The sequence below is a fragment of the Phyllostomus hastatus genome, unplaced genomic scaffold (genome assembly GCF_019186645.2).
Source record: "Phyllostomus hastatus isolate PE091 unplaced genomic scaffold, TTU_PhHast_1.1 phas_scaffold_21, whole genome shotgun sequence".
NCBI lineage: Eukaryota > Metazoa > Chordata > Mammalia > Chiroptera > Phyllostomidae > Phyllostomus > Phyllostomus hastatus.
This window is the reverse complement of record NW_025334017.1, coordinates 10,445,212-10,471,896: the sequence shown is the minus strand read 5'-3', so window position 1 is coordinate 10,471,896 and position 26,685 is coordinate 10,445,212. Positions and strand designations below refer to the sequence as shown.

The window sequence follows — 26,685 nt, the reverse complement described above, 5'->3', positions numbered from 1 at the left end:
GCCTTGGTTGCTATTAGCAAGTAAATGAGAGGGATTTACCCTGGCCTGGTAGCTGCAAGGATTGGCTGTGATCACTGACCACCAACCACCATTGTTGGTGGAGGATCAGCCATGCAGGGGCAGGGTGGTTATGCTCCAGTGTGGTCTGTAGCTGTCCACTGGGTGCACCAGCCTTGGGGTTTCCTGGGTGGTGCAGGCCAAGGTCAGCCCCAACCTGTGTTTTGCTCTGGGCTTCCCTGCATGAGCTATGAAGCAGTCTGAGATGGCTGCTACTCATGCTTGGCTTGGAGATTCCAGGCAAAGCCAATCTGTGAATCTAGGCTGGCTGCTGCTAGTACCATGCTGCTACCACTTAATGAGAGGTTCAAGGGCTGGGGGCTCACTGAGGCCAGCTCTTGCTTGTTTGAAAGGATATAGGAAGTTGTGAAGCATAAGCCAAGACCAGTCATTCCTATGGAAAAGTCAGTTAACAACTTAGATAGGACTGTAAGTTGGGTGGGACACAGGCTTAGGGGATCTCCAGGGCAGGGCAAACTGTGTTAGCCAAGTTGATGGAGTCTCAGATATGGCACCTGCCCACCTATTGGCTCTGTGGGGAGAGGGGTCAGGAAAGGAACAGTGTCCTCTTGCTGGGAGAAAGCTGTCCCCCACCTCTCTACTTGATGCCAAGACCTTCAGTTTCTCCATGTATGATCACTGGTGCCTTTCAAGCTTCTATGCCAGTGCTAGAACTCAGAAGGAGTGAGTTTTTTGCAGCCTGAAGATATGGGTACTTACCATCCTTGTACTGGAACCCTTGGCAGGAGGGCCTGGTGTGGGGCTGGGACTCCTCACTCCCGAGATATCCTTCCCAAATATTTATTCACCACACATGGATGTAGGACCACCCCTCCTACCAGTTCAGATAGATGTGATTTCTTTTTCCATAGTTGTCAGATTTCTATTCAACTCAATTTTTGGAGGCTCTGAGTGATGGTTGTTCTATAATTTAGTGTTAATTTTGATGTGGTTGTGCAAGGAGGCAAGCTATATTTACCTAAACTATTGCACAATTAACTAAAAGTATATCCTTTCGGTTTCCTTGATAATACACATTACCTTTAAAGATGTTTGGTAGAATGCATATTTTAAAAGGAAGCGTGTTGTGTCTGGCCCATATGGAGAAAATGGAAAAAAAAACACAAAACAGAACTTCTACAACCTTTAAATATTAAGCACATTAAATCTGTTTTTGGAGAAGTTCTACTTTTGTTAATATTTGATAAGTTACTTGGATTAATACTGCAAATGAAAAACATTAGAAATACTGGCAAAAGATAAAAGATGTGTTTGAGTATATCATAATGCTATTAAAACAGTTAGGTGAGCTGCTTTTTCAGGCATTTGTTGATTCTGAGAAAGATGCATGATAAGCTGAGCAGAGAATTTGGTGGACACTTAAGGCTAGAAAAACAAAACAGGTGTTCATAGCCCACCAGGGTTTAGAGATTACTGTTGGTAAATTCTCAGTTCTTAAGTTGGGAACCCCAATGTGCTATACCTTAGAAATGAATCCCAAAATGGGAATATCTCAATTGGTGATTAGATTAAGGTGATCTGTGACTTTAGTGTCTCCAGTCGCCTGCTAGAAGTAAATATTAGTCCTCTTTGGAGGAAAGTGACATGACCCTAAGTGTCAAATTACCTCTAAATTTGTCATATGCAGTATCAAACACTGAATTAAAAATAAAAAAGGCATATGAGGGGAAGACAATGTGATAAAAAATGAAGAGGGAATAACAGATAATAGAAATATCCTCAAGGGATCCTAATAATAGAATTATGCATGGATTTTAAAATAATTAAATGTAATTATACTGCTAAAAAGAAAGATACAGGATTGAGAACTTCATTGGAGAACCAAAAATTTAAAAGCAGAACCCAGATAGAAATTCTTAGACTGAAAAACATCATACCTTAAAAATGAACACATTGGAGATGGTTTAGTAGCAAGTAAGACCAAAATGAGGAATTAGCAAATTGGAATACAGAAGGAAATATTTAGAATGACACGCAATGAGGCAAAAGGTAAAAAATATAGAAAAGACATGTGGTATATGTTCTAATTATGTATTGCTCTGTACCTGTCAAAATTGTGAAGGGTCTGGAATTTTACCTTCCACACTCAAGTTTGTCTGTTACTACTTTATGGAGCTTGCAAAAGACAAGATTCCTGGGTCAGAGACTAAGGACTTTATTATTTATGATACAGCAACATGAATATCATATTATGTCAGTTCTTCCAGCCCCTCCTACTTGTCTTACAGTGGCAACAGGGAGGGGTTTATGTGGATATTTTATTGGGTTGGCCAAAAATTCCATTTATTTTTTTCTGTAAAATAAAAGACACATTTTTCATTTTCACCAATAACTTTATTGATTTGGATATTTTGAGTATGTCAGCTATCTCCCACTATTGGCTTCTAGTGGGCAGAGGCCAGGGGTGCTGCTAAACATCTTCCAATGCATAAAGCAGGCCCACGGCAAAGAATTCTTTGGTCAGACTGTCAATAATACCAAGAAACTTCACAAACTACTTTTGACACGTTCGATCAGTCACAGCACCTTCTGTATACACTGCACATACCTTTTTTGTGTGTTTCAGTTGTGTTTTTAACTTTCAAATAATAAAGCATAGTATGCTGAAAATGTTGCATATCTTCTTCCACCTTCAGCATTGAAATGGCTGCACAAAAATTCACCAGTTTTGATAGGTTTTTAAAAAATGCATTCTGTTATGACAGTCGTCACAATACAGTCTAACAAAATTGTTTCGAATAAAGTTAAAGACACCTAAGCACTATTAGAGCCATCGTTCAGAAAAAACGTAATAGACTTTTGGCTAACCCAATACAAACACGATGAGTTTGCCTCACATCTGAGAAATAATGAGCTTGGGGAGTTTACCCCTTTTACAGTAAGGATACTCATTGTTCCAGAGAAAGATATTACTCATCTCTCAAGGATGCTAGCGGCAAACAAAGCCCTGAGAAATGATCCAGGTAAAGTTTGGTCAGGGCTTGGCATTCTTATCATGCCCACCCAAAATGTGAACTGACATCTGGGGCCTTCGTGGAGGATTACCTCTCCCAATAATAACAACAACTTTTCTTTTTATGATCATGAGTCTGAGGGTTAATTATTCATTCTGGATTAGATTTGTCGGTGCTTCACTATATCTGTACCTTCAGCTGGGGTAATTCAGACATGCCTGGAGTAGCTCCACTAGGTCCATATGCCAGGGGTCTTGGTTCTTTACATGTTATCTGCTGGGGCAAGAACATCCAAGATGGTTTCTGCACTCTCATATCTTGTGCCAGGGCTGGGATGGCTAGAATTTCTGGGGCTGGCCAGAAATTCTCTCTCTATATAAATGGTAGTCTCAGGGTAATTAGTCTTGGCAGTTGTCTGCCCACCAGTGCAAGCATTGTAAGAGAGAGGAAGTATGAAAGCTTCTAGTCTCTGTTGGTCTGGCCCTGGACACTGGTACAATATGATGTTCTTATATTCTGTTGATCAGTTTTGTCACACAGCTTGCTCAGATTCATGTAGAGAGAACATAGACCCCACTTGTCAATGGAGTATGGTTAAAAAAACTGTCTTCTGTCTTGCATCTGTCTTTCATTCAACACAAAATGTGCTGAAAGGTGATTAGGGCCATAGGAGGGGAAAGGGAGCATACAGAAGAAGCATCTTTAAGAGGATAATGCCTGAACAATCTCTAAGGCTTGATAAAAGATGTTAAAGTACAGATTCAAGAAGCATTGTGAATTTCAAGTACAGTAACATGAAAAGAAAACCACACCCAGGGACTTCAGTCAAGATGGAGGCATAGGTTAACACGGCTTGCCTCCTTACCCAACCACAGAAAAAATTGCAACAAAACTACAAAACAACGATCACATAGAATCATAAGAAAATCAAGCTGTGGAAGTCCAGCAGGCAAGGAATTAGAAGATGTCACCTTCATCCAGAATGAAAGGAGGGGTGGAGATGTGGAATGGGTGGTCCCATACTCACCTGTGGTAGATAAAAATTGGGAGGGATCTCTCGGGAGCGAGGGAGTCCAGCCACACACCAGACTATCCAGCCCAGGGTTCCAATGCCAGGAAGATAAATCCCATAACTTATGGCTGTAAAAACCAGTGGGGGCTGGGGTAGTGGAAGAAACTGCGGGATTCTCAGGAGTTTCCTCTGAAGGGGCCCGCAACAGACTTAGAATTTATACAGACTCACTCTCTCTGGGCTCCTGCCCAGGGGCAACGGCTGGAAGGGCACCAGTGGCATATGAGGAGAAACTGAAGTGTCTGGCATCAGGGTGGGTGCCGGAGACAGCTTCCTCCTGGATAAAACACCAGAGGCCAGGCAGTGGCCATTGTCTCTTTTCTGAGCCCTCCAACACACAGAGCCACAGAGTGGTGATACCATATCTGAGACTCCCGTCAACCTGGTACAGTCAGGTTACTGGGCCTTGTGATTACTGAAGGCTCCACCCCATTCAGTGTATGGATGCACTTTTCTACAGTAGGCCACGCTACTAAGACAGGGAGTCAAAGCAGCTTTACCTAATACATAGGAACAAAACAGGAAGGGTGCCAAAATGAGACCAAAAAAATATGGTCTAAATGAAAGAACAGAACAAAACTCCAGAAAAAGGACTGAACAAAACAGTTAAGCAATCTATCAGATGCAGAGTTCAAAACACTAGTTGTAAGGATGGTCAAGGGACTTAGTGAGAACCTCAACAGCATAAAAAAGATCCAATCAGAAAGAAATGATACAGTAATTGATATAAAGGACAATTTACAGGAAAACAACAGTAGAGTGGATGAAGGTGAGAATCAAATCAATGACTTGAACCATAAGGAAGCAAAAAACAACCAGTCAAAACAACACGAAGAAGAAAGAATCCAAAAAAAACAAGGATAATATAAGCAGCCTCTGGGACAACTTCAAGAGTTCCAACATTCACATTAGGTGGGCTAGAAGGAGAAAAGAGCAAGAACTTGGAAATCTACTTGAAAAAATAATGAAAGAAAACTTCCCTAATTTGGTGAAGGAAATAGACATGCAAGTCCAGGAAGCACAAAGAATCCCAAACAAGATGGATGCAAAGAGGCCCACTCCAAGACCCATCATAATTAAAATGCCAAAGGTTAAAGATAAAGAGAGAATCTCAAAAGCAAGAGGAAAGCAGTTAGTTACCTACAGGGGAGTTTCCATAAGACTGTCAGCAGATTTCTCAAAAGAAACTTTGCAGGATAGAAGGGACTGGCAAGAAATATTCCAAGGGTTAAAAAGTAGGGACCTACAACATACCGGTAGATTACTCTGTCCAGCAAATCTATCATTTAGAATCAAATGACAGATAAAGTACTTCCCACACGTGAACTAAGGGTGGAGGGAGATTGCCAGAGGGAATGGGGGATACCAGGTGGAAGGGGACAAAGGGGGAAAAACTGGGACAACTGTAATAGCATATCAATAAAATATATTTAAAGAAAGGACACTAGGTAGGATCCTGACAGTAGGAACTGGAAGAATTTAGAATGCACAAGATGGGGGAAGAGGTGCAGAAGGAAGAACAAGATGCTTAGTTTGAGCCTGGCTGGAAAGTGCTCTTACCAAACAGTGCATTCCAGAAGATCAAAGCAGTTTGTTTTGACTACAAAACTGACCAGTCAACTCACTGTATTGCTTCAAAATGTATGTACCAAGAGAAAGCAAAGGGCTACCTAATGAATTAGATGAAAACTCATTATTCTTTTTTTTAATTTATTGAGATGGCATTAGTTAATAAAATTACATAGGTTTCAAGTATAAACACACACACCCACACACACACACACACACACACACACACACACACACACATATCTAGACACAGCAAAGAATAACTTTAAGCCAAAATCAAAGAGAAAACATTTAAAAGGTAGAGAGAGAAAAAGAAAACTATTACCTTCTAAGGGGCAGCTGTGACATTGCCTGAAACAGGTTGTTTCATTTTCAACAAAGACCACTAAACTAGAGGATAATTTTAAAATGATGGGGAAAATTGTCATACTAAAATTTCATTGTCAGATTCTCTTGAGAATAAGAGAAAAAAGAACACAATTTATGTAAGGCCAGCAGAATAGAACAACAAAATTTATAGCCATTGTCACTGAAAAATATAGATGAAACACCCTAGATAACATGCTATTAAATTAAGTCTGCATTTTTTAGGAAGAATAATATATTTTGTGACTCAGTTTATTTTTCCAGAAATGTAGTTTTTTTAACATTCAAAAATCAGTCATTGTAATTCACGACATTAATAGAATAATGGAGAAAAGTCATGGATAAAACTATGTATACCACAAAAGTGTTTGATAAATAAAATTCAACATTCATTTCTTTTAAAAAATTTGAGCAAGCTAGGAATACAGAAAAACTAATTTAATGTGGAAAAGAGTTTTTATAGGACCTACAGCCTTTCTCAAATTTCTGTTTTCACTCAACTCTATAGAGATATCCAGGCAAATTCCTCAATTTCCTTTCCTCCTTTTTAGTAGTTTGGCTCGTTTTAAGTAGGCTGGGCTGTATTAAGAGCTCCAAATATTACTACACATACTTTCCTACATTTAATTGGCCATATACCTCGTGTCTTGAAATATAGTATTTTGAGTCTTAAATTAAATAGGCTTGATTAAATAAATTCCACATCAACTTTTTGTCGAAACTCATGTTGCTTAAATTTATATGTCACTAAATTTATGTCATTCCTTTAGTTACATGTTACTTTGAACTTGTATAGTAATAAGTACTTATAGCTTTAAATATAGTAGAATTATTATAGTTCTAGTCCACATGTACATGTACAAAATATGGTGTGTTCTTTTGAACGTTTCTGGCATGATTATTGAATATTAATAGCACTGCCAGCTTGACAGTAACTTCTTTTCCTGGAATTCTCCAAAGCCCACTGACACCTTGCAGGCTGGAAGGCGTGTTCTCTGTGCCAGCAGTGAACAATACAAGGAATAGAATTCTTTTCAGTTTTTTTTCATTCCACACAAATGCATTTTGTTTCTGTTTTTTTTATCACTCTTGGCACATGGTACTGTTGCCTTACATGTAAATGTGTTTTGCCCATTATCTTGAGCTTTTTATTCATTTTAGCACATTATTTCATGCCATACCAGGGCAGGAAGAGAATCTTTCAGGCTATTTACATTATAACTTAAAAGCTCTTAACTTTAGTCTTTTATCTTAGTCATCTTTTTGTTCCTGTTCTTTGGCAGTCTGTGGCTCATAGAGATTTAATATTCTTGTTGTATCAAATTGACTAAAACTGTATCGTCTGTAAGTTAGATTTTATCAGGTCCCATTTGTGTTTCTCTGAGTATAATCTGTATTAACTATTAACCAAATTCAGTCTGGTTGCTGCCTTCCTGTTGAATCTCTCATTTTTTTTATTATAATGTCTCACTATGAACACATACAAACTTTTTAATAAGGGAATTAAGAATGTAATAAATAAGGAGCAATATTCAGGTCCTGTGTTTAACCATAAGAGGAACTCAACATAACTAACCCACAACTGAAGAGTGGAAATGTCTAATCCATCACAATAAGATTAATCTTTAAAAGGGTTTTATATCAACTGTCCATAACAATAAGATTAATCTTTTAAAAGGGCTATATATCAACTGTTTTATCGAATTCTGTCAAAATGAACATTGAATTCTACAAACTAAGGTTATTAAAATTAGTTAAGGGAAAGAATATCATTTTACAGTTTATTCTCATGTTAACATTGATCTAATTTTAGATTGTGAATAACTCATTTATTTCTTTTATAATAAAGTTTGGATTGTCTATATTTTCATTTTGAAGTAATGAGTTTGTGCTCTGGCTGGTGTGGCTCAGTGGATTCAGCACCGGCCTGCTAACCAGGCTGTCGTGAGTTCGATCGATTCCCAGTTAGGGCACATGCTCCTGGGTTGTGGGCTAGGTCCCCATTATGGGGAGAGCAAGAGGTGTCCACGCACTGATGTTTCTTTCTTCTCTTTCTCCCTCCCTTCCCCTCTCTAAAAATAAGTAAATAAAATCTTCTAAAAATTTTTAAAAATGACTTTGTATGCACATTTTGAAAACTTTTAAATTTGTGCATTTATTTCTGTAATACTTAAAAGTATGCAGTGGTCTTCAAGTTGAAGTTATGTTTCCATGAATAATAAATCTGGTTTTGTTAAATAGTGTGAAGCTATGTATATAAAAATATTTGAATCCAAAATTAATTATGTCAATTATACTTTAATAAAAATGTTTGATGTCTATAATAACTATAGCATTAAGGTTAACTATTTATTTTTTACCCCCAAAGATATATTGCCTGTATTATCTCATTTAATTTTTACGGCAGTGCTCTGAGACTTATTTTATAATGAGGAAACTGAGTATCAGAACTAGTAAAAAACAGCAGAGCTTGGATTCAAACTCAGGTATATGACTCCAAGCCCAGGTCTGTATCCACTCTGCTGTACTGCCTGGCCAGGTCAGTGTGGCTCCTCTACTGGAAACCATTGCTCCAAGCACCTCACTACCCTCCCACCCCATTTATCCATACATGCTACAGGTAAAACCCTTCCAAGAAAACTTAGAAATAGAGATAAATGTACTTATTTCTTATTAACAATAGGCTTTCATTATGGCTCCTGTTCTTGTTAAGGAAAATTAAAGAAAGGGGAGGTTAGAAAGAAAGTCTTCAGATTTCTTTTTTTTAGGATGTGAAAGAATTTTTTTTAAGATTTTATTTATTTTTAGAGAGGAAGGGAGGGAGGGGGAGAGAGAGAGAGAGAGAAAAACATCAATGTGTGGTTGTTGGGGGCCATGGCTTGCAACCTAGGCATGTACCCTGACTGGGAATCGAACCTGTGACACTTTGGTTCACAGCCCACGCTCAATCCACTGAGCTACGCCAGCCAGGGCTCAGATTTTTTATTCAGTTATTATTTAACATGACTTTACCCTAGACTAGAGTTAAAACCTCATCAGAACAACAAGAGAAAAGAATCCAAATAAACAAAGATAGTGTAAGCAGCTTCTGTGACAATTTTAAGCATTTTAACTTTAGCATCATAGGGGTGCCAGAAGGAGGAGAGAAAGAGCAAAAAATTGGAAATCTATTTGAAAAAATAATGAAAACTTCCCTAATTTGGTGACATGCAAGTCCAGGAAGCACAGAGAGTCCCAAATAAGATGGGTGCAAAGAGGCTCACTCCAACACACATCATAATTAAAAAGCCAAAGGTTAAAGATAAAGGGACAATCTTAAAAGCAGCAAGAGAAAAGCGGTTAGTTACCCACAGGGGAGTTTCCATAAGACTGTCAGCAGATTTCTCAAAAGAAACGTTTAGACTGGAAGGGATTGGCAAGAAATACTCAAAGTCATGAAAAGCAAGGACCTACAGCCAAGATTGCTGTACCCAGAAAAGTTATGATTTAGAATCAGAGGGCAGATAAAGACCTTCCCAGACAAGAAAAGAACCGAAGGAGTTCATCATAACCAAACCATTATTATATGAAATGTTGAAGGGGCTTAATTAAGAAAAAGAAGATAAAAACTATGATCAATATAATGGCAAAAATAGATATCTACCAACAGTTTAATTCAAAAGACAAACTAAACAAACAAGAACAGAGACAGAATCATGGATACGGAGAGCATTTTGATGGTTGCCAGATGGGATGGGGGTTTAGAGGAATGGATGAATTGGTGAAGGTATTAAGAAGTACCAGTAGGTTACAGAATAGCCATGGGGATGTAAAGTACAGCATCGGGAATAGAGTAGCCAAAGAATGTGTATGCATGACCCATGGACCTGAACAATGGTTTGGGGGTTGCCAGAGGGAGTGGGGGGTACAGGGGAGAGGAAGCAATTGTGGAAAGTTTGGACAGCTATAATAGCATAATCAATAACATATAAATAAAGTAAGTAGGATGTATCCAGGAAAACAAAGGGATCATCCGCAGGAGAAAAAAATTAATTAGCAAGGGTAAATCGTGATTCTATTCATCTAAATGATTTTCATGGTTTTAAGGTGGCAGATACAGTGACCGGAGGGCTCCCTCTTGTGGACCATTAGAGCAAGTAATGTCAAGTCTCAAGAACCAAAGGCTTTCTTGTTACAATCCTCTTTTGTCTAATAACTAAATATTGGTGACATTTTCTGCCATGCCATTTGGATGTCAAGAAGACATTCTGTGGGAGAGTTGGGAGGAATACTGCCTTAGATGTGTTGATTCTGTAGTTCTTTTGTTTCCTTAACCTATTGCCTGTATTTCCTGTCCACTAATATGAGGGAAAAGCAAGAGAAAAACATTGCTTCTGAATTTGCCTGCTATCCTACATTTCTTGTTTTTCTTCTTTTTCTTTTTGGCTCAGAGAAACTAAGAATGAGCGACTGGAAGTAATTCCCATGATCATTGAGCAACACTGCTCACTTAGTTTTAGTGGAGGCGGGTTAGTTTGTTCATGGTCATGGTGAGGTAATATGGTATTTTTGAAGAGAACTAGCAAGCCAACAGCTCTTTAATAGTAACTTGATTGATTCACTGACCCTGTTGCTTTTTTTTCTAAGCTGGATTGGAATGTCGGTAACCATGTAAACTAGAACAAGCCCGGGACTTAAATAGTCATAACCTGTCAAAAGCTAGGCTTTAATAAAGACAATTTTTATCTATTGTGTATTATGCTATGAAATAAAAAGTGGTGTGTCTTGTGTTTTGAATGAACTCATGAGAATATTGGTAATATGGTCAGATCTTATGTATTATGGTCAGAGGGTGGGGTTTCTAGTAATTACCTAAATGAAAATACTAGTTAAGTTCTTTAGTCACTGTTTTCTGTTTCAAGTTCCCTCTTTTTTATGTTCCTAATTCTGTACTCAACTTGATGCTCTTTCTTCTCTACCTGCTTGTTACAATGTAAGAATTTTACTTTTAATCATTATGGGTGTGTGTGTGTAGAGGGAAAGCATTGGGGGGGGGCAAACTTGAAGGAACTAAAAATTTCCATCTTAAATTATCTTACGTTTCATCCTTGATTTATAGTTATTGATTCCTTATATCATATTTTGGAAGCTCTTCTAGGACAGTTCTCTCTAATTTTCTTTAGAAAACTTATCCTCCAATTTGGCATTGTGTCTGAGAAGTCATCGAAATGTGCTCCTGTATGCTTATTCTACTTCTGAAGGTTTATTTTAAAGGAATCCACTAAGATGTGCTCAAAGATTTAGTTATAAGAATGTCTATTATAGAACTGTTTTTAAGAGTGAAGGTTAGAAACAGCCTAACAGCACGATACAAATCCTATCAGTCCAATACAAAGTTAAATATTTTACTTGCCACACTTGACCTCTGATATGGGCTGAGGGGAGAGGTGGGTGCTGCCCCCCTGGGCCCAGTTTGGAGAAATAGCAGTGGCATATTTGTAAGAAGCAATCTGCCTCTTTGGCAGAGAAGAAGAGAAGCCATTTGGGTAGTAAAGCCCAGAAGATTCTACTGCCCTCTCCTAAGACTTCACTTTCATCCCCATTAAGAACTTGGTATAAAAGGGGAGTCCAGCAAAATTGAGCCCATTCAGTAATGCCACATCAGATAATTAGGCAGAAAAGGAGAAGAGGGCAGCAGAATTTGACAGTGATTGAAAAACACTTCACAGAAAAATGTTGCCGTCATACTGATGAAAATTCTGGCCAAGTTTTCTACTCTCTTTAAAAACTGGACGAAGCAATAACTTCATTGTAAAGCACAAGTTCAAGAACTTGGGGGAAAGATAAGTACGACAAGACAACAAAAATAGTTGACGTGCTGAGACGTGCATTCAGAATCAGGAAATAGTAGGAGCAAACATTTAATGTGTCTCAGAAATGAGGACATTTGGTAGGAATAGAGTGGAATATACACTAAAGATAATGGGCATAGTGGACAGAAACAGGAAAACAAAACAAAAATAAAGTCAAACTTCGATTCTTGAACACCTTGGTTCTTGAACAGTTTGGTTCTTGAATAATAAGGTTCTCGACCAAGTTGCTTATGGATAAAATGTCTCCATTTATAACAAAGCTTCAGATCTTGATTTTCTACCTGGTCACCCTTTCCTGCTGATACCTGCATGATCAGTCACATGTCGGGTGACAAACAAAGGAGATTCTGTTTTCAAACAAATCACTACTCAGTTTTCCGGGACAAATTAAGTTCGAGAACTAAAGGTCCATTGCGTTAAACAGATTTGGGGAGAACATATGTGAAGTATAGCAGACAGAGGTGTTTTAGGATTACACTTTAGAGTCTGAATAATAAAGCCAAAATAGTAGAATAGAATATTTAGAGATATATAATTCAAGAAAACTTTTCAGAAATAACAGAAGATTTAAATGTACATGTTGAAAGAGCACACCATGCATGGGATAATGACCCAGAATGTTAACATGAGGTCTATCCTAGCAAAGTCATTAGACTTGAAAGATAAAGAGATACTCTGTGGGTGACCATGCAAAAAGATCAAGTCATTTGTGAGGGAGAAATAATGGGTTTGCCTCAGATTTTGCAACCTCAGTAAGAGAAGACAATGAACCAGTACCTTAAAATAAATTCAAGGAAGAAAAATGGAAGCCATGAATTCTATATTAAATATTATATTCAGTCTGTCCTTCAAGTACAAAGACTACCAAAGAAAAGTTTTGAACATTCAGGAATATATTGTTTATAAGATATGTGGTTTTCTTGAACACTTTTTGAGGAAACTTTTAAAAGATGAACCTGAATCTAAGCAAACAAAAGATAACTGGGGAAGCCATGGTAAAAAGATTCATATACTGAATATATTTAATTCTGGAGCTGAACCTACAATTAAGGTGGGGATTGCTATGAAAGAAAATTGTTTTGATAATTAACAAATGTTGGAAGAAGAAAAGGGAAAGAAGATGGGATATAAGGTGATTTCCTCATGTGCAGTAACAAAAAATTAAAGGATGATATTTAAACCTGTTGAACAATAGTAGAAATATAAGCATACTTAACAAAATGAAGGTACTTTTGCAAATTGTAAAATAGCAGTTCCCTTCGGTAGAGCCCTGATTGAATAGATTATGGTTTATCCATATGATGAAATATTTCACAGTCTTAGAAGGAGGAAGGTACTGATAGGGAAATGGCTCCAAGATAAATTAAAAAGCAAGATGCAGAACAGGTTGTATACTACACTACCATTTATGTAAAATAAGTAGGAAAATAATATATAATGGTTTTCCATAAATTTGATTAAAAAAAACTCAGGGAGCATACACTAGAAACTTTAAGAAAAGATTGTCATTTTAGGGGCAGGCTTACAGTGAGTTGGATGGGGACCTGGCAGGGTGAGGTTTTTTACTGTGTTCTTGTCTCCCTCCCTCCTTCCCTTCTTGCTTTCATTTTATAAACATGTGAGTGCATTCCAAACTCAAAGGTTAGAGTGGTGAAAAACATCAAATATACTTCCCTCCCCTCCAGGTTCTGGTCCTGTATTAAGTCTCAGGCAGTGCTTTGAGGTAATTTTAGTTGCCATCTCTGCAAGGCCTCATGGGATTTTCTGCTTTTTCCAGAATGTAATCTTTTTAGGTGTAAGCTCCTTAGGCCATCTGGGTGAAGAAACACTTCTGTAGATGATTTGCAGTTTCATCTGGACAGGTTCTCTGTCCTCTCTTAGATTGTCTGTGAAATAACCACTAATCGTTAAGGCTGGTTCTATCATTAAGTGAAAGTCTGTCTGTTATCCTGTTGTGCAGGTTATTTTTTGAATTAGTCTTGTTGGAAGGATTGGACTCCTATGATGACTGAGCTTTTTCCCTTGAGTTAATGTCTAGTATTCATTCTCAAAACAGAGCCTTTGATAATGAGTTCCAACTCCAGGGCTCTGTGAAACAAGAAAAAGACATGAATTATGCTTTTATTTTTTTTTTTCAGTGAAGGAAAATGAGACAGTAGGAAGTTGTGACTTGTCAGAAGTCACCCAGAAAATAGGAGTAAGGCAGAGGGAGGGCACAACCATGATCTTGTGGGAAGAGCCCCATTTTCCAGACAATGCCAGCTGTCTTAACCCCTGACAGTGTGGGTCCTGCCATGTTGATACAGGGACTTGGCACAGTGGACTGTATTTTTGGGGTTTTCCCCTCAAATGAGGCTCATTCTTTTTTGTGTGTGTGTGTGTGGATCTTATGCAATTATCCTCCCAAAGAGATTTTCAAGTTTACTTGAGGATGCATTAGCTTGAACATATAATTTGAAAGCAGTGATCCTATTATTAGTTTATATGCACATGTGCACACAATGTGATAGAATTGCTAGTGATAAAATTCTTCTGTGTGTAAAATAAATTGAAGGGTTGCATTCCACACTGTCCCTTCCAGATCTACTCTTTCCTTTCTTTTTTTAAAAGATTTTGTTTGTTTATTTTTAGAGAGGGGAAGGGAGAGAGAAAGAGAGGGAAACATCAGTGTGTGGTTGCCTCTTGAGCAGGTTCCCTACTGGGGACCTGACCCACAACCCAGGCATGTGCCCTGACTGGGAATCCAACCGTTGACCCTTTTGTCTGCATGCCAGCACTCAGTCCACTGAGCCACACCAGCCAGGGCCAGATCTACTCTTTTCTAGGAGTAAGACTAAAGGGGTCACATTAAAGACTTACATTCCTGTACATTAGCTTTTTCTCTCTGTTTCTTTTTATACATACTTTCATCTACATAAGGACAGTTTCAAAAAATAGTGTACACAGAATTTTTGTAATAAGCAGTTAAACAATACCGTAGAGATATAATAAAAATACTTAATGAGTAATACTGTGGACACAAGCTTTGCAAACAGGTCTATGTTTTAAAATCTAGTTGTCATCCTATATTGGTCCTGTGATATTGGGCAGGTTTATTAACTTCTTGTAGATTCATCATTCTCATGTATAAAGTGGAAGATAATATTTTGGGATTGTTGAGGGCTAAATGAGATACTGCTTTCACTTCCTCAAACATACTAATTTTAGTTCAAACATAATTGCTTGATATTAATAGCTTTACATGTTGGTTCCAGACCTTTTAATGTGAGTTACATTGTTAAAGATCCAATTTTAACTCAACAATTTTTCTAGATACTTTCAGTTTTAAACTCACTGGAATGAAGAATGAAGGAAGTAAACCATGTAACAGTGTGCATTATTTTATTTTTGGCTTATGTGAATATATAGGAACCTCAGAACTCATCATACATTTCAAAAATAGTATACATTTATTCAACATTTATTCAATATATTTTACATATACCTACTTGGCACTATTATTCAGCTTTGGAATACAGAGATGAAAAAAAATAGCTTGTGCCTATATTGGAGGTCATCATTTGTTGAAGGAGACAGGTAAATAAACAATTACAATATGATATAGGAAGCACTCGGATACGTGTGAGCACAGGGAACTTTGAGAATCCAGAGGAGGTTCTTCCCATCTCTCTTAGAAGGGGAGTGCTTATGGGTAGGCATTCAGGTGTGCTTCCCAGGTAAGGTGACGCCTGAGTCAAGTTTGGAGCAAGCCTGGAACATGGATTCTGTTCTGCCAGGCTAAAATGGAGTTCATTTTGAGAAAATTAGGAGCCAAGGGATAATTTTATTTAGAGCAACATAATGAGATTTGGAACTCAGTCTAATTACCTAGAAGCGTAGCCAGCAGCAGTGGTATCGGTGTCAATTTTATCATCTGCATTGCCACTGGATTCAACACCTACTGTACATCTGACTGCGTACACATTGTCTCAGTTAATCCAGCACCCTTTGAGTTAGATAGTATCACTGACATTTTCTAGATAGAGAAAACACAGGGTAATAGAAGAGTTAGTAACTGGACACACAAGAAAGAGTGTTTGATTACCTGACATTTTGAAAGATTATGATTTGCTGATCTTTGGTCTTTATGTATTTTATATTGTAAGTATTTCACTCAATTTAGAATTTAAACATAACATATGTTCCCTACAAGATAGCTTTTAATGTAAGTCTGTTGTTTAATCTGTAGCTCGAAGAAGCTTTGGTTTATGCTAACATTGGGGGCAATGGCTGTTAGACTCACTGATGGAGAACGCATCAGTCTTCACCGTGGAACCACGTCGTTTCTAGAGCTTTTCACCTTACAGAGTTTTTATCCTTGTCCTTTAGAGCTCTTGCAGGATGTAAACTGCTTTATTTTTCCATTGTATTTCCTTTTCTTCTAAATAAGACTACCCTAAGGAAATGTTTGTGATGATACCGCATCAGGATTTGAGGTGTTTTAGTTGTGTCATTACTAAATTCTAAAATGTAATGTGGGACCTGGCTTCTTAGTATGAAGTATTCCATACTGTTAAATCTAGTCCACACTGGATTGTGCCTTTCTGTTCTGTAATGTGTATATAGTGTATTTCAACAATAGAGAGAGAAATGATAATTCGTGGAAGTTAAAACAAAAAGCTGGTTAAAATTGGCAGTTTATCCCTTCATTTTTAGTTCTTTAATAAGAATACAAATAAAGTACCTCTTCTCTCCTAGAAATGTGGTATAATGGTTAATTTAAAAATATATTTGTATATAACTAGAAAAGGGGTGTTACAAGGTAATATCTGCACAGTTTTGACCTGCTGTACTCACCTTTTACTCCTTTCGTTTCAGCTCCATCAGAAGTTGAAGTCTCTGTGTCTGCAAGGAACATCAGAAGGTTGCTTAGTTTCCAGCGGTATCTTAGATCATCACGCTTTTTCCGTGGTACTACTGTTTCAAATTCTCTAAACATTTTAGATGATGATTATAATGGACAAGCCAAGGTGTGTATAGCTTTTTTAAGAAGTGTTAACTTTTTGATAAGTTCAATGAAGCCTTCTTTTCCCATCTGATACTGATTTATAATCTTTTTTTATATGCAAAAATCAGTTCAGCTTATTTTCCAGGTTTCTCCTTTAGAGCAGTTGTTCATTTTATAATTAGGTATTATAGATCAAGGGAAATTTATGAACTAAATAAATGAAAATGTTATTTATTATAATATTAAATAAATGAAAATGTTATTTATTATAATATTAAGTAACAAGTAGAACAATAGAACATTAAACTGTAAGACCATAAGACTTAATGCTGGGAGGAATATTATGGATTATCTGATTTAACTTCTGTTTTTAAGAGAAAAGGAAACTGACCGCAGGAGCAAAAGGTACTAGTTTGACCTCTAATTAGAGGTCTAATTAGCTCTAAACTAGCACACAAAGTTAGGTCTTATGACTTTCAGTCAAATGATTTTCGTAGTCTCTTGCATCAGTGTGGCATTTTGAGAATTTAGGTGTTTCTTAATTAAACCCAGTGATTGTGAGCATTACTTTCTCTGTGTAGGTTAAAAGAAATGTCTTAATGAAGGTGGAAGTTAGATGATCTTGTTTTTGACCAAATGAGGATTTTAAATAATCTTATGTTTCTATATTTTTAAAAATATTCATTGACTTAATATTTATAGAGCACATTTTTAAGTTTGTATACATAGGGCTCGAGTACTTTTATGATGATGTTAAATAGGGAAACAAACTTGCTTCCCTATTTGGTAAAAGAAATCAATGAAAACTGTTCATGCTTTAAATTTTAAAAATTTTACAAGGTCTTATCTTTAGAATGAGAATATCGATTTGTGGTGCTCGCTTCGGCAGCACGTGTGCCAACATTGGAACAATACAGAGAAGATTAGCATGGCCCCTGCGCCGGGGTGACATGCTAATTTGTGAAGTGTTCCATATTAAAAAGAAAAAAAAGAATGTTGATTTGCATATAATTGATTGTTGGTACTATCATAATTAGTCTCCATAGTAGTGTCTTAGTATTGCTTATGTTGATCTATACATAAATTTATACAGCAATGAACTTTTGGAAAGAAATTCTTTTCTTAAAAATAAAGTCTACAGAATTTTTAAGTTACAAATACATAGTGCAGAAATACAATCTATTTGGTTTTTAAGGTCATTGTGGGATTTATTTACTTGGCTGAAATACACATCAATCTAAAAATTAATGTGAATGCTATTATTTTATAAGGGTATTTTAAAAATATAAATACCCATAAGTTTGGGAGTGTTTTCTAACAAAAAAAATTGAATAATATAATTTAAGCATAGCACAGTGTAGGCATCAAGTGCCTAGGTTCCAGGATCAGAGCATCTGATTTAACACCCCAGCTCTGTTACTTTCTAGCTGGTCAAGTTATGTTTCCCCATCCGTAACTGAGGATTAAAAGCACTGTCTACTTGATAGTGTTGATGTCGATAGTAAGAATGAATAAGTACTCTTAACAGTACCTGAAATATAGTAAGTACTCAGTTATTGTAAGTGTTTTCACTGGATTTTTAAAATCTAGTTTCTATACCATGCAACATATGAACCACACTTCTGTGATTTTAAATTATGTTAGAATTATTGAAAATTTGTGGGAATATAGGAATAAGTTTAAAAAAATTTTACCTGTACATTTATTAATTGGAAAACAAAATAATATTTGGCTTTTCAAATGGAGTTTATCCCTTTAGACATTTTTTTTGGAGCCAGTTGGAAAGGTCATGATTAAAAGGACAATGGTATATAGCATTTCTTACAGTAAATCACTTTTCATTTTCATTAACTTCTCTATGAACCATCTACAAAAGCTAGTGTTATTGAAATTAAATTACAGTAGGAATGTTTGGTTTTCATTTCAGTGTATGCTGGGAAAAGTTGGAAATTGGAATTTTGATATCTTTCTATTTGATAGACTAACAAATGGTAAGTGAAGAATTTGACTTACTCCAATTAATGTATTCTTTAGATGCTGCATTGGTGGTATAGCCACTAGTGGGTTGCTGCTTCACTCACTTAGGTTAGGCGCCCTCTGCTGGCAGGGGAGCATCATTTTGTCCTTTCCTTATGACTGATCTATAAGCCTGGAGAGTCAATCTCATAAATTTAGTTTTGCATTAGTACTCCTAGCAATAAGGAAAAAATCGCTGACACTTGGCCATCCCTCATTAAGGCTACTATTATTGATCACCCCAAGTGAACATTATTATTTCATGTTCTTGATTTTTCTTTTTTGGTTTCTTTGGATTATGGCCATTTCTAGTGACATCTCATACTCTGTTCCAGCTTTGATGGGTACAGATATGTGGTAGATTACTGACCTTCTGAGAGACATCACTTCTTCAAGGTTTGGGTTCTCAGGCTTTTCTTTCTGCACATGTGAGAGACACGACATATTGTGATCAGCAGCAGTAGTTCCCCGGCACTGCTCTTCCGTGGCGGGTGGGGGCCAGCAGGAGCTTCTTTAGGGGCCTTATCAGAATCTACAGTGTGTGAGTGGTTTGAAACAAACAGGTGATTCTGCTCTGTTCACCCTTTCCTGAGTATTTTGTTTTGGGGGAGGGTTCATATTTCCTTGCTTTCTTTGAACAGAGTCCTTTTGGGAATCAGTTTTATTTAGGGTAAATTTTTTAACATAAAAAATTGGTGCTACATGTAGTTCAACTAGGCTTTGTTCCTTGTGTCTAAATATCTTTTAATAAATGAAGCAGAGTGGAGAGTACGCTCAAGAAGAAGCTGGCCCTGACTGTTCAGAATGAAGTGACTACATGGTTGGGTCACTGCTAGACTCTGAAGTCACCCTCCTTTTTTTTTTTTTTACTTTGGAATGAAGCTCCTTTCATAAGGAATCCAAATATGGAAAATGGACAAGCAAATAACAACTTTATCCATGTTGCAGTTCAATGTGGGTCTAGCTCTTTCTGTCACTACATTATTCCCTCTGAGCTGTGCTGTGCACACACCTCACATACCTTTGTAATTGCCTTCCATTTGTCCAGCGACTGCTGATAGAAAATAGCAAAACTGCAAAGACAGTGAAATTTGCCTTATTAGCAAAGCCTCCCTCCCACTCCCCTGACTTTTTGATTTTCCTTTTTGTTCTTTCTCTTCCACCTCTCCTTGTCCTGCACATTGGGCTATCCACACAGGAAAGGCTTGTATCCTTTCCTTAGTAGTCTTTCCCTTCAGCCTCCCCTTTGTGAAAATGCAGGTAGTGAAGTACCAAGTGGCTCAGCTTCTTCTAGATGCAGGAAACACCCCTTTCCTAACTCCACACTGGTTATCTCAGAATAATATGGAAAAAAACGATGTCATGCTTAACACCCTCAAGGTTTAGCCTTATAAAACTGTAAGTTCTAACAGTTTACAGATTAACTTTAGTCTATTGAAACATTTTTCACTCATTGAAATAGTTGACTGTTCTCTAAATTTTATTTTTTGAAAGTGCTAGTCAGGGGGCTTGGTAATGAATATGGAATAAGGTTAAGAGAGTGTAGGGTAGCAGGAGGACAAGCCCGCAAGTCCACATTAGCTAGTTTAGCATTTTGCTCCCAATTTATCTCCTCACTCCCATGGTGGAGATGATGGCTGAATGGTTTTTTTCTTAGGATTGATTATTAGGAGTTAGTAGAAACCACCCATGGTTAGCTATGTCTCAGACCCCGACTTGTGGAGTCCATGGTATTGTAGCTGAGACAGAAGACATTCACACGGACTACCAAGTCATGTGGAGGAAAAGGGTGAGCATGGCTTTTTCTCTCAAGGGGAGCAAAAGCCTCGGCCCTTGCTGTGGCTGGCCTTTATCGGATTTCTCGGCATATTACATGTTGGTCCTCATTTACTATGCACAGGTTGGCTTTAGGTGGTTACCTTTTACAGAAAACAAAGGAGCAGACGCTGCTAATCACATCACAGAAGAAGGATATTTGCAAATGAAAAGGGGAAAGTAGTAGAACCAGTTATACTAGTCCTTGGAAGGTTTAGCATAGATTTTAGGAAGTTACAGTAAGTACTTGCTATCTCAATTCAGGGTGAGGGAGTTTTAGCAAAAGCAAGTCTCAAAGTGGCCTAGGTACATTGCAGGCCTGATTCCCCGTGGGAAAACCTACTTGTGGGTTTGGGTTCTGTGCATCTCCAAATAGGAGCTGGGCCCACACCATGCAGAATGGTCTCCTACATAGCTACCCACCTATGATTTTACAGATTGTGATATGAGGTCTGTCCAGAGGGTATCCAGTCACATAATGTGAAAAAGAGACCTTTACTGAACATGATAAAAGATACAAGAAACACTGTACATAGGACAGTGATGCCTGAGTCACCTTCAAAGTAGGCACCTTGGGACCTTACATAATCATCCCAGTAGCCATCCGCTGCCCCATCGTATTTTCCTGACTCATTAAGGGTCTGAAATCTCTTTTCTTTCAAAGGTGATTTTAGTTTTGGGAAAAGCCAGAAGTTGGAGGGTGCCAAATCTGGGCTGTAGGGGAGCTGAGTCACCTGGGTGATTCAATGTTTTGCCAAAAAACTCTGCACAAGATGTGAGGCATGAGCAAGTGCATTGTTGTGGTGAAACTGCCAATCACCAGTTGCCCATAGCTGTGGCCTTCTGAATCATCTGAATAATTTCTGGGAAGAATGTTAAAGCTTAAAGCAAAATTTGATGCAGGTTTGTTGCTGTACTTGCTCAGTCATTTTGAATGTGACAGCCACACAGTGCACATGCTCACCCAGTGGTATCTACAGCCCCCACTGACTAGTACAGTGAGGTTGTCGTTGTTCACACATGCACATTCCAGTCCACTCTCCTTGGCTGCCAGGTTACATTGATGTCATACGAACTGTTCTTATTATATTAACAATGGCTGAACTTTTTCCAGACAGACCTTCTTATATATTCAGCTAACTACAGCTACCCAAATGTTACAGGAATTCTATAAATGAAGAGAGATTATTGGGGAACAAATCAGAAGAAGACTCCTTTAACTTGCATTATTTGATTAGCACTGCTTTCCTTTTCTAACTGCTTAGCCTAACATGAATTCTGGGTGATATATGTATACAGTAATCAAGTGTATAGTTTTCTCTTCCTGCACTGATCCCGTGCTTTCTATATTTCTTACTCTGGTGATGTCCCAAATGCTATTGTGAGGAAGGCAGGGAGAAGGCAAAACTCAGTGACTACCTCCAAGGCACATGGTCCCTGACTTGTCTGCTGCAAGGAGAAAAGTAGTTACTGTCTGGCAGGATACATTTGATATTCCCTTTACAGGTCTGAGAGTTAGGTTATGTGAGATAGCACCATATGCCTTGTCATTCCTGAAAGCACCTGGCATGTGAGGACCCTTGTCACCAGGCCTGTGTCCTGGAGAGAGCCAAATCCTGTTTGCTCTGTTTGAATCACATTTGAAAAACCGTCAGGGGCCATTATACCTTTGGCAGTTATACCCTTTGATATATGTTTATAAGGGTAGTTTTTATAAGTACAATTTTTTTTCCACGAAAGTGTTTCCATTTTCACATAAAATAAGTTGTTTGGTGCCTGTTTCCTGTTTGACATACCAACTAAGCATCGCTTGTTTTGAATAATTCATTGGTATTAAAATAGTTGCTATCTTATGAACTGAAACCTAGAAAAAAATGTTCCATGAAGTTTTTCAATTCAGTGTGGGGAGCAGATTGAATTGAAAACAGATTGGTTCGTCTGGGTCCTGTGGAGGTCTCAGTAGGTGGCATTGCGTACGTTTCTGACTGCAGCGTCCCCGAACTCTAGGAAGAGGGTGTTTTACCATTGGAGTGCAGCTTTCCTGAAACAACTTCTAGACTGTAGAAACTGGTAGTTTGTTTTATTAGATTGGGAAAACAATTTTGGGAGAACACTATCACAACCTAAATATACATTTTTTTAAATAGAGGTATAACTGACATAATATATTAGCTTCAGGTGTACAATGTAATGATATATTTGTATATATTACAAAGTAATCACCACAATAAGTCTAGTTAACATCTGTCACCATACATTATTACAGTCTTTTTTCCTGCAAGGAGCTTTTAAGACCTATTCTCTTAGCAACTTTCAGATACTCAGTACAGTATTAACTACTGTCACCATGCTGTATATTACATCCCAGGACTTATTTATGTGTTTATTTCACAACCAGAAATTTGTACCTTTGGACCCCCTTCACCCATTTCTATCTACCCCCAACTCTGCTTCTGACAAGCACAGTCTATTCTTCGTATCTGTGAGCTCAGCTTTTGTTTTTAGATTCCTCATGTAAGTGAGATTATATCTCTTTTGTCTTTCTCTGACGTATTTTACTTAGCATGCTCTCAAAATTCATATTGTTGCAAATGGCAACATTTTCTTCTTTTTATTTTATTTCTTAATTGAATTTATTGAGGTGACATTATTTAATAAAGTTATATAGGTTTCAGATGTACAGTTCTATAATACATCTGTATATTGTGTATTCACCACACCAAGTGAAGTCTCCTTCCATCACCATTTATCCCCTCTTTACCCTCCTTACCTCCCACTACCCACCTTTCCCTCTGGTAATCACCATACTGTTGTTTGTGTCTATAGTTTTCTTTGTTGTTTGTTTTTTCTTAATCCCCTCCTGTTTTTCACCCAGCCTCCCAACCTCCCTCCCTTCTGACAGCTGTCAGTCTGTTCTCTGTATCTATGAATCTGTTTCTACTTTGTTTGTCTTTTTGTTCATTAAATTCCACATATAAGTGAAATCATATGGTACTTGTCTTTCTCTCACTGGCTTATTTCACTTAGCATAATACTCTCCAGATCCACCCATGCTGTCACAAAAGGTAAGATTTCCTCCTTTTTAAACCAAATAGTATTCCATTGCGTAAATGTACCACAGCTTTTTTATTCTGTCATCTACTGATGAGAGAATCTTGGTTATTGAATCTCCCAAATCTTGGTTATTGCAAATAACACTGCTGTATTCTTCTAACCAGTGTTTTGGGTTTTTTTGGATATATTCCCAGAAGTGGAATCACTGTGTCATAGGCAGTTTCATTTTTAATTTTTGAGGTAACTCCATATTGCTTTCCACAGTGGCTGCACCAGTCTGCATTCCCACCAATAGTGCACAAGGTTCCCCTTTCTCCACATCCTCACCAACACTTGTTGTTTGTTGACATATAGATCAATGAAACAGAATGACAAGCCCAGAAGTGAACCCATGCTTTTATAGTCCATTAATATTTGACAAAGGAGGCAAGAACATACAATGGGGTAAATATGGTCTGTTCACTAACTGATGTTGGGAAAATTGGACATATATGCGCAAAAAATGAAAAAAGACTACCTTTTTTACCATACACAAGAATAAATTCAGAGTGGATTAAATACTTAAATGTTAAGCTCAAAACCATAAAAACTTTAGAAGAAAACATAGTAAATTTTGGACATTTCTTGTAGCCATATTTTTACTGACATAGCTCCTTGAGCAAGGGAAACAAAATAAATAGGACTATATCAAATTAAAAATTTTTTGCACAGCAAAGGAAACCATTAACAAAATAAAAAGACAACTCACTGAATGGGAGAACATATTCACCATTGGTACATCTGATAAAAGGTTAATATCCACAATTTATAAAGAACTTGTAAACTTAACACCAAAAAAAATGAACAATTAAAATTAAAAAGTGTGCAGAGGACTTGAATAGACACTTCTCCAAAGAGGACATACAGGTGGTCAGCAGACATACGAAAAGGTGCGCAATGCCACTGATCTTCTGTGAAGTAAAACCACAATGAGAGAATCACCTCACACCTGTCAGAATGACTGTCATCAATAAATCAAGATTTTCTTCTTTTCATGGCTGAATATTCTTCCATTTTTCATATTATTTCAGTGATATTCCATACACCCATGTATCACATGTTCTTTATCCATTCATCTCGCTGTAGATACTCAGGTTGCTTCCCTATCTTGACTATTGTAAATAATGCCACAGTGAGCATTGAGGTACCTATATCTTTTCAAATTTAGTGTTTTGAATTTCTTCAGATAAATAACCAGAAGTGGGATTGTTGAATCTAATGGTAATTCTATTTTTAATTTTTAAGGCACCTTCCTACTGTTCTTCATAGTGGCTGCACCAATTTACATTTCCAAAACAGTGTCCAAGGGTTCTGTTTCCTTCTCGTTCTCATCAACACTTATTATTTCTTGTCCTTTGGATCATCGCCATTCTAACTGGTGTGAGCTGATATCTCATTGTGATTTGCATCCCTGATGATTAGTGATGTCCAACATCTTTTCATGTACCTATTGGGTATTTATATGTCAGGCGGAAAAATGTTCAGATGATCTGCCTACTTTTTAATTGGATAGTGTGTTTGAATATGCATTCTGAAATAATTCATGAATATGCCCAAAGAAAAGTTGGTTGTTACAACAGTAATAACAGAAATACAGCTCACTCTTTCACAAACGTTTCCAAATGACATTGGCTCATGTTGGTATGGCAGTGTTATTAGGATTTGAATGCATTTTAACATTTAATTTCATAAAAATAAAGATTTGAATTTTTCCCCCTTCTTGAAGGTGATATGTATGTCTGGTAGTTTTTAAAAAGAATCTCTTTGGGGTAGCCACATCCTTTACAGTGTTGCCCGCGCAAATGTTTTTCTGATTTACTTTTTTCCTCGGCCATGGGCTTCTGTTGACAGTTGTTTGGGCAGTTTTAGGTAACAAGTTTACCCCAATAGTCCTTTCTAATTCTTCATAAATATTGCTAAAAATTTTCATTGTGGGACTATCTAAGTCTTTTACTCACTTTTGTAAGAATCACGGATTGTTTAAGAGACTGCCAGGACCATGTTTATATTGTTGTCATTATCCAGGCATTGGCAGTATAGTGAGATCATACTCCTTAAAACACAGAGTCCATTTAATTGTTAAAATATTGTAGCATGTGGGAAATCTTCAGAACGTTGGGATAGAGAATGTAAGGTATAAAAAATGGAGAGAGCTGTGTCTTGGAAGGAAAAACTAAATATTATAGAAATAGTAGTTTTTCCAAATTCAGTTTCTGTGCTTGGTGTGACCCCAGTTCTTAGTGACAAAGGAGTGGAAGTTGAGGAGGAAGGTAATCAATCCCCATTGCATGTAGCAATGCTTCCAGAAGACTCTCCTGTGTAGGAGCATAGAGGGGGCAACTGAAGGAGGCCAGGAGAGTTGGAGATTCCTCACTGTTTCAAAGATAAGAGAATCTGGAGCAGGTCTGAGGGCTGATCTTATTGGGACTATATAGGGAAGGGGAGGTGGGAGGGATATTTTGATTCATTGGGACTGCGGGTGGTGATGGGCCAAGGGAGGCTCCTGAGGAGCTGTGGAGAGGGAGAGGAATTGGCTTTTGAAAGAAAGGGGAATTTGAGGGCTTGAGTATTTTTCTGTGAAGTGTGAGGCTGTTGAGGATGAGGATTGAATTGAATGTGGGTATGTTGAAAGTTTGGATAGAGAAAGCTTGAAAATGGGCATTTTGAAAAGTGAAAGAACCACTTCACTAGAAAAACATAGTAGGATTGCTAGGTAATATTGTCTATAAATTTATAGTGATAGATTCTGCCTAGTTTTGTGGTTATCCTCGCCCCTTCCCTTCCAGCAACTCTCAGATTTTCTGCTGCAACTATGGGACAGGCAGGATGCAGTTCAGAGTTCTGATCTTGAGGGAGGAGCACATTGATCCCTCCTACTGGCCT

General features: G+C 37.5%; 1 protein-coding gene and 1 non-coding gene across 5 annotated transcripts in view; both read left to right on the top strand.

Annotated features, from left to right (window-relative positions):
* The window catches only part of PDE7A (phosphodiesterase 7A), a 113,863-nt gene that overhangs the window by 68,690 nt on the left and 18,488 nt on the right, over nucleotides 1-26,685 (top strand). For all 4 annotated transcript variants that reach the window (XR_006788166.1, XR_006788165.1, XM_045861106.1 and 1 more), the window contains exons 4-5: nucleotides 16,749-16,900; nucleotides 18,806-18,869. Coding sequence is in view for 2 of the 4 variants with exons in the window: in XM_045861106.1 (XP_045717062.1) it covers nucleotides 16,749-16,900; nucleotides 18,806-18,869 (216 nt within the window). In the remaining 2 variants the exon portion in view is untranslated. The remainder of the gene's footprint in view (nucleotides 1-16,748; nucleotides 16,901-18,805; nucleotides 18,870-26,685) is intronic.
* LOC123833415 lies at nucleotides 17,752-17,858 on the top strand. Its single transcript, XR_006788249.1, has one exon. It is a non-coding gene; the product is annotated as a U6 spliceosomal RNA (small nuclear RNA).